Raw genomic sequence first — 8,856 nt, forward strand, 5'->3', positions numbered from 1 at the left:
AATACATAAGTATCTATTTTTAAATACAAAATTTAAAGACATTTTTGTTAGAATTTTAAAAAATTAGGAGCGTTTTTTATAGTTTCTTCTTAGACAGTGCGCATTTGATTCATTTTAAATGAATAATATCATATATAATATAGGAAACATTTCAAGTGCAATAAAAATACTGGTATATCAATTATTTTAACCATTGATCTAAATTATAAAATATATCTATATATAATATATATTAATTAAAATTAACGATTAAAATTATTAGTGCACTAGTGCTCTCTGGTACACTTGAAATGTTCCTTATAATATAATGTAGGTATATCTGTGAACATTATTCATGCACAATCAACAATTACTTTGAATTTGTAACTGGATTTGACCATTTGGAGTAAGGTTAGGTGACTATCTAATGATTCGACAAAGGAATGATATATATGACACTTCGAGTAATTTATGGAGATTTCAGAGGAAAAAAAAAAAAGGAAGTAAGATGCCTAGGTGGGGGCAATGCATAATTGTGGTGTGGGGAGGTGGAATGGACGTGCTGGGTCCAATAATTTCATCAATAAGATGCCATGATTTCAAGAAGCGAAACAACGGACCCCACTAATCTTATAACATTTCTAAGAGATAAATTTAGCTTAAGGACAAATTGAGCTGGAAGTGAGTTATTTCGGAACTAAACTTAAGTTTGATTTACAAAAATTAAATTTAATTCATAATTTAATTTATTTATAATTAAATTTATTTATAAAGTGAAAATTCGTTTCACTAAAAATTTATAAATTGGTTTAACTAATAAAAATATAATTATAATTTTATGTAAATAAAAATTTCTCTCTCTTTAAAGTATTTTTTATCATAATCTATTAATATATAATAGGATTGTAGTAGTGGTCTTTGGTTGACATGTGGAACATCATTTGCTTGACAAGTGTATCTCCTAATTCAATGACATCTGGCAACCTAATACAACACAACAAAATGAGTCAATATGTAGAGTAGTATACCAACCCAGCCAAACCTCAATGGATATAAATCAAAGATTTCAAATTATAGTATAAAAGGTATTGAAATAGTTTCTCACCAATAAACACATAGTAGTTTAATTTTTCTCAAAGCTGCGTAAAAATGTCTGAAGGGTATGATATGCTAATGAATGTCAATGCCAAGAAGCTTGAATGGAAATTTCAGGTGTATGTTGTTCGTATATGGGAAAATCCAAACAGGTACAACCAAAAGGAAGTTAATAGCATAGAGATGGTACTTCAAGATATTAAGGTAAGCTGTTAATTTTATTTACTTCATTTCAGTTCGTTGTTGATCAATGAGATTCTTATGACAAATGAATTTTTTTTCCCAGGGAGAAATGATCCAAGCGTCAATCAATAAAGGTTTATTCAAGAAGTGGAGGGGTTTTTTTGAGGAATTTAAAATGTACACTATGAGTAACTTCATAGTTGTGGATAAGATGGAGAAGATTAAAACAACAAGAAATCGGTGGACTTTGAACTTTTCCCACAGAACAGTTGTGGTTCGTGTGGAAAATCCAAGTTTTTCTCTCGAACCCTTCTGCTTGAAGCCTATCCCAGAGCTCCTTGCTGCCGAAAAGCTTGATGATTCTCAACTATTGGGTAAGCAACAACTTTGTCTGTTTCTTTAGATAGTAACCATCCTTTCCAGTATCTTTCATATTGTGACTTATTTGGTATCATTCATTGTTCGTTAGACATAATTGGGGAGGTTGTTGGGAAGGAGGACCCAAGGGATATAATCACAAGCAAAGAAAAGGAAACAAAACGTATGGTGGTTGTGATAGCAGACCTAGAGTAAGTTTCTTGAATAAAATAGACAAGTTTTGTGTTGTTTGAAACAGTATACATTAATTTAATGTGGATTTGTATGGTTTTTGTGTTACGCAGTAACAACAATCTTGATTGTGTGTTATTTGGTGACATGGTTGATCAAATAGTTCCCCATCTTGAAGATGACAGGGTTGAACCACTGATAGTGGTGTTGCAGTTCTTTAAACCCAGCCGATGGAATGGTATGCATAACCATGTTAAAATTCCTAACCCACTCCATTAGTACAAGTGGTTTGTTTACGAAAGTTGGTATGTGATAAACCCATGTTTACTAAAGGCAAAATTGATTCTTATTGTTCATGTTTTCAGATAAGGTATCGGTTCAGAGCCACTTTGATGTCTCTAAAATACATGTTAATCCTGACATGAAGGAAGTACATGATTTTCGGAAAAGGTTTGTCTAACAATCAATGAGAAGCACTTTTTTCTGTTGTGTTCCCATTAATGACGTTGTTTAATAGAATGAATGTGCAGCTTGCTTGGCAGTGTAACCTCTAATTCGGTCAGGATTAGTCAGGTATCTGGTCATGGTGTGCAATCTGGTGCTGCAGAACTGAAAAGAGGAGGTGTCGTAGTGAAATCAATAGAGGACGCACTCAACTCAACAGAGGTCAAATTAGCTAACACTTTTACTAATAACTAAGTGTATTATGCATTCATTAAACACAACAATGATGGTTTGATACTTACACCTGGGCTTGGTGCAGGAAGGTCCTATATGGATTGGTGGAACCATTGTCTCTATCAATGCTGGCAACAACGATTGGTTTTACAAATCGTGTAAGAAGTGTCCGAAGAAAGTAGAAACCCCAATTGGAAATCGATATGAATGTTCCAAGTGTGGTCACACACATGGCAGTGCATCCCTTAGGTGTGAGAGAAGACTTAATTTGGATGCCTTTAATAGATTTCAAAAAATAATGTTTTCACGTTTCAGATGCAGTTTAATTAATATTAACTTTCTTGCATGAATTGTAAAGAATTGATCCCATTTTATTGGTCTACTGAACTATTTGGCAAGGGAATTTATTAAGAGGAAATCATTTTTGACAATTGGTATTGCATATTTTATAATAGGTACAAGGTTGAAGTTATGGCCTATGATGGAACAGGAAGTATAACCATGCTAATGTGGGATAGAGAAACAACACAGCTTATAGGGAGGCAAGCTGAACAAATCAAGGATGAAGATTTTTGTTCAGCATATATCTCTTTCAGATATTAAATTTTTGGATTTTTTTTTGCATATATACTAATTGTGATTTGTTCATTCATTTAAATTTTCAGTGTTTGGAAGGGGAAGGTTACCCCCCAACTCTTGATAACATGATGGATAAAAAGTTACTCTTTAAAATTAATGTCAAAACAGCTAACATCAACAAGCATGACCAGGTTTACACTATCATGAAGATATGTGACGATGAAGACATTGTAGAAAAAAATTGCCCTATGGAATTCATCAGCAATTCTTCTGACGTCTTAACTGTATGTATCTTTTATATCTATTGCTGTATAAACTAATAAACATTCAAGTCAGAAACTGGCTACAATATCTAAGAAGGATTATTGTGTGTCTTTGTGTAGGAGAATGGGATCAGCAATTCAATGGATGTTTCAGCAATTGTGGCTAATCTCAAGTCTGATAATAATTCTCAATGCTCTGTGGTGTGTATTTAAAGTTTTACATTAAACATATGAAGGACATCTATGGATAATTAGTTTATTGTCAACTAACCCAATATACATGTATGTATTTCACAGGATGTTGTGGAGGATTCTGTCACAAGCCTCAAGTGCAAGACCCCAACTAGAAGAGCTCTCAATGGGGTAAAACATTCAGTGTCATTGAACATTGACAATGAAGAAGATTTCCAACTCTCCACTAACAAGTTAGGCTAAAAGGGTGGCAAGAAGAGGCAAAAGATGCAGACCATTGAATGTGATAATTAACCCTAATCAATATTTCAGTATAGTTAGGAAATTACACATGATGAGTTGCCTTTTGGTTATATAATATATAAGCAGTATTAATTTAAGTCTGCTAGCGTTTTGAGTACTAATGTATGCCTTAATGAACAAGTTATTTGAGTCTTTTAGAAATATTGTAATATGTGATAACCAGTATTGATTTATATATGCTAGCATTTTAAGTACTAATGTATGTCTTCATGGACAAGTTATTTGTGTTTTTTGGTAGTATTGCAGTATGTATTGTGATAGATTAAACACATGAATTAAGACTTTGGCAGGTACTAATAGCAAGTATAAATTATCAACAATGTCTATAGATTTATAAAATTCAGACATCATACTACCATAAGCAAGGCTTCTATTTCATACTTGAAATCACAGATATAGCGCCTTATGCATATCTGATATAAATTGATCTGCATGACTATATAAATGCCAAATGAATTTTAATTGCTAGACCTAATGGATGTCTGATATAAAATGATCTGCATGACTATATAAATGCTGAATGAATTTTAACTAACACACAAAAATGAAACACCTAATCCATTTAGGACTAAATTTTAACAGGTTAAAACTTCATTAGATTTATATAAACCCAAATTGTAGTGAATAATAGTAGACTCCATTTTCCCAGAAATATAATTTTTTTTCCAAAACCATGTCGTGTTTTGTTTTCTAACATCGAGAATAAGAAAGTTCACAATGGTGTGATTTGTTGACTTTATAAATCTTTGCAGGATACTCACTGCACATTGCCTAAGAACTAGACCTATGAAAGTTTTGAAGTTTCATCTATATTTCAACCTATCGGTATAAAAGTATTGACGTTATTCATAGGTGGAGTGCATTTGATGTGTAAATGAATAGGAGGAAACACAAATAGATAGTCACCACATGTAACATTAGTGCAATAAGTATAGTATTAGTTTAAATATGCAACTAATTTGGTAGAACTTACTTAATGCATGTCTTTCGTTTAGGTGAATTGAAAGAAAAACTCCAGTGCCTTCGTCATGCCTGATAAAAAGGGAAGGCTAATTGGTGTCACGAAAATTAATACAGTTATGGGGTGGACCAAATTTAAATTCAATTAATCAATCCTGGTGATTAGCCAACAAATTTGGGCTCATCAATTATAATTAACGTAATTCAGTTACTTAATTAATATAATTAGCTTTTACCATTTGATATCTATCTTAATAAAACCTTAAATAATTTCTGATATATTTGTCGTGTAGTAGATAAAACCTTATATCGTTATCTAAAAATGTCCTAATGATTCAAACAAAGTAACATTGGATGTAGATGTTCCATTACAATAATGATAGCTATTCATCTAACTTTATTACTTTATGGTATATTTGTCAGCATATACACTAGCCACTTAGCTTTTTTTGTATACTAATAAAATAATCATAACTATTTAACTTCAAATTTGCATATCCATACAATTAACTTTTGTTTTAGTCAGGTAATAATTTATAGAAAGCAATCAAGTATTCTAGGAATCCACATATGACAAGGCATCGATAAGATTGATAATCATCAATCTTCAAACTCTGGGGAAGAGATTTGTTCAACATTGACTAAGTCCAATAGTCAGGAGTTCCTAAACATATGAAAGTATAGCTGCACACAGAATGTTTCCTAAATAGTGAATGGAATGCATGCATAGAACTTTGGATAGGGAGATCAATTTAGTTCGTTATGAGATATTAGAAATTTTTCCTAAATCTATGAAGCTAACTTTGAACTTCATCAGGTTCATATCTCGATGTTAGTCCTGCTACATGTGTCATGCCAATTATATTTTCTTTTTCAATTCCGAAATCAAAACATGGCTAATGACAATGAAGAATATAGCGACACCCCATGTACAACAAAATATCTTCTCCATGGAAAAAATAGTTCGACATACCATAAATTTTTAATAAAAATAATAGTTTTTTATTTAAAGGATTGATTAGCCATATTAAATTAGTTATGCATGTGAAGATTAAAATTCGTAGAACCCACTTAAAGAAACTTACTAAATACATCATGTATATAATGGCAGTTTAAGTATTACCATTTTTTTGATGGAACTGATTTTATTATTGACTTTAGTTAGCGTGTTCTCCATACATCTGACAAGCCATCGATAGGATTGATAATCACCAAATTTCAAAAGCTAGGGAACAAATTTGTTAAAGTTTGACTAAGTCTAATAGTAACGAATGCCTAAACATATCAAAGATCCCGCTGCACACAGACCTTTTCCTAAATAGTGAATGATCTGAATCTATATACCATTGGATAGGGAGATCAACTGTGTACGTTATGAGGAATTAGAAATTTTCCTCAAATCTATGAAGCTAAAAGTTTTCTCCAAATCTATGAAGCTAACTTTGTATTGCATCAGGTTCATAGCTCCATGTTAGTCCTCTGACATTTGAAGATTCAAATAAAATTGCACATTTCAATGCAAAAATCGAAACCTTGCTAATCTGAATGAAGAAGGCAGTGAAGCCCAATGTACAACACAATTAGGATTGAATTATAAATAAAGTTGTGATTATTCCAAATTAAATTACGTATAAATATAGTAATAATTAAAAATAAAGTAGTTATCAGTTTACGATTATATATCTATTAATATATAATAGTTTCTTTTTATATATAAGGTTGTGATTATTCCAAATTAAATTAATTATATTTTTTATATTGAAATTCGTAAAAACCCACTTAAAGAAAGTTACTAAATCCATCAAGTATGTAATGGCAGTTTATATATTACCGTTTACCTTAGGAATTGATTTTATTATTGACATTTTATAAAAAAAAATAAATCTTATAATATTGGATAAAAAATAATCCATAAGTAATAAATTTTATGTATTAAGAAAAGTGTTTAGGGTTTAAGTCTTAGTACTTAGGGTTATGTCTAAAATGCTTTATGGTTTATTTTTATTATTGACTTATGTTAAAAAATAGTCGAGCTGCATCATAGGTTTAGGAAGTACAATTTTTTTAGAAAAGTACAAGTTAAAAATTTTTCCTTAAAGAAAACCAGTTGTGGTTGTTGCAATTCATATGCTTTATAGGCAGCAGACTTGAATATACAACAAAGAAAAATCTACTAAATAAGATAAACAATACCATGCTACACCATATTCAGTTAAGGCACTTTAAAATGAAACCATTTGCTAGGTCAGGGCTAGATAAAAAAATTGTGATTTAGCTTTTGAATTCTCAGTTAGGTACGTGTCCAAAAGTGCAGGTATCTATGCTAATGACCAACAGATAAACTGCTCACATGATGGGTTCACATAGCTGTGTCATTAGAGATGATGACACATACCTTATTAGTAAAAAGGTATGCTGAGAATAGAGTCAAAGGATAAAGCAATTTTGAATAAAGTACTTATTCCTAAATAATAATCAATTGTGAGTGACCATTGGTCAATACAAGGTATGTGTGGATAAAAACTTGCATCAATGCAAATATACAACCGTTTAAGGAGGTTTATCCTAAGCAAATCATATCAAGTAACTGCTGGACAAGAAAGGTTTGAACCTTATTTCGAGAATTACTTTCATAAAAAAATTTTCTTAAAAAAAAACGAAACTTAGGCTATACTTATATGATATTTCAACTAATAATTTATTAGGGTGGATTACAACAACATGTATGATATAAATTGATCTGCATGACTGTATAAATGCCAAATGAATTTTATTTGCTGGCTTCTATTTCATACTTGGAATCACAGATATAGGGCCTGGTGCATGTCTGGTATAAATTGATTTGCATGACTATATAAATGCCAAATGAATTTTAATTGCTGGACCTAATGCATATCTGATATAAAATGATCTGCATGACTATATTGCTGAATAAATTTTAACTAATAGTAGACTCTATTTTCCCAGAAATATTATTTTTTTCCAAAATCATGTCGTGTTCTGTTTTCTAACATCGAGAATTAGAAAGTTCACAATGGTGTGATCTGTTGACTTTATAAATCTTTGCAGGATATTCGCAGCACATTGCCAGGGAACTAGACCCATGAAAGTTTTGAAGTTTCATCTATATTTCAACCTATCGATATAAAAGCATTGACGTTATTCATAGGTAGAGTGCATTTGATGTGTAAATGAATAGGAGGAAACACAAATAGATAGTCACCACAGTTAATGTTAGTGCAATAAGTATAGTATTAGTTTAAATATGCAACTAATTTGGTAGAACTTACTTAATGCATAGCTTCCGTTTAGGTAAATTGAAAAAAAAAAACTCCAGTGCCTTCGTCATGCCTGATAAAAAAAGAAAGGCTGATTGGTATCATGAAAATTAATACTATCATGGGGTGGACCAAATTTAAATTCAATTAATCAATCCTGGTGATTAGCCAACAAAATTGGGCTCATCAATTATAATTAATATAATTCAGTTACATAATTAATATAATTAACTTTACCATTTGATATCTATCTTAATAAAACCTTAAATAATTTCGGATATATTTGTCAGCATATACACTAGCCACTTAGCTTTTTTTGTATACTAATAAAATAATCATAACTATTTAACTTCAAATTTGCATATCCATACAATTGACTTTTGTTTTAGTCAGGTAATAATTTATAGAAAGCAATCAAGTATTCTAGGAATTCACATATCACAATGCATCGATAATATTGATAATCATCAATCTTCAAACTCTGGGGAAGACATTTGTTTAACATTGACTAAGTCCAATAATCAGAAATTCCTAAACATATGAAAGTATAGCTGCACACAGAACCTTACACTAATTAGTGAAAACATGTGCTGGAAAAGGAGTCATAGGATAAAGCAGTTTAGCATAAAGGAGTTATGCCTAAATAATAATCAATTGTGAGTGACCATTGGTCAATATAAGTTTTTTATGGATAAAAACTCTAAACCCTTGCAAATACACAACCGTTTAATACGTTTAGTTTATCCCTAGGCAAATCATATCAAGTATGATCTTATCACAAAAGGTTGGAACATTAT

The 8,856-nt window shown here is 31.0% G+C and overlaps 1 protein-coding gene across 1 annotated transcript; it reads left to right on the forward strand.

The window, feature by feature from the left end:
• Nucleotides 1–1,128: 1,128 nt before the first annotated feature.
• On the forward strand, nt 1,129–7,880 carry LOC130949804 (replication protein A 70 kDa DNA-binding subunit B-like). The gene is made up of 13 exons (XM_057878430.1): nt 1,129–1,278; nt 1,361–1,631; nt 1,727–1,826; nt 1,920–2,044; nt 2,172–2,256; nt 2,337–2,472; nt 2,570–2,733; nt 2,940–3,063; nt 3,150–3,347; nt 3,447–3,527; nt 3,624–3,751; nt 4,574–4,646; nt 7,851–7,880. The coding sequence occupies exons 1-13, from the start codon at nt 1,129–1,131 to the stop codon at nt 7,878–7,880; spliced, it is 1,665 nt and encodes a 554-aa protein (XP_057734413.1).
• Nucleotides 7,881–8,856: the final 976 nt, after the last annotated feature.

The sequence above is a fragment of the Arachis stenosperma genome, chromosome 9 (genome assembly GCF_014773155.1).
Source record: "Arachis stenosperma cultivar V10309 chromosome 9, arast.V10309.gnm1.PFL2, whole genome shotgun sequence".
Taxonomy (NCBI): Eukaryota; Viridiplantae; Streptophyta; class Magnoliopsida; order Fabales; family Fabaceae; genus Arachis; species Arachis stenosperma.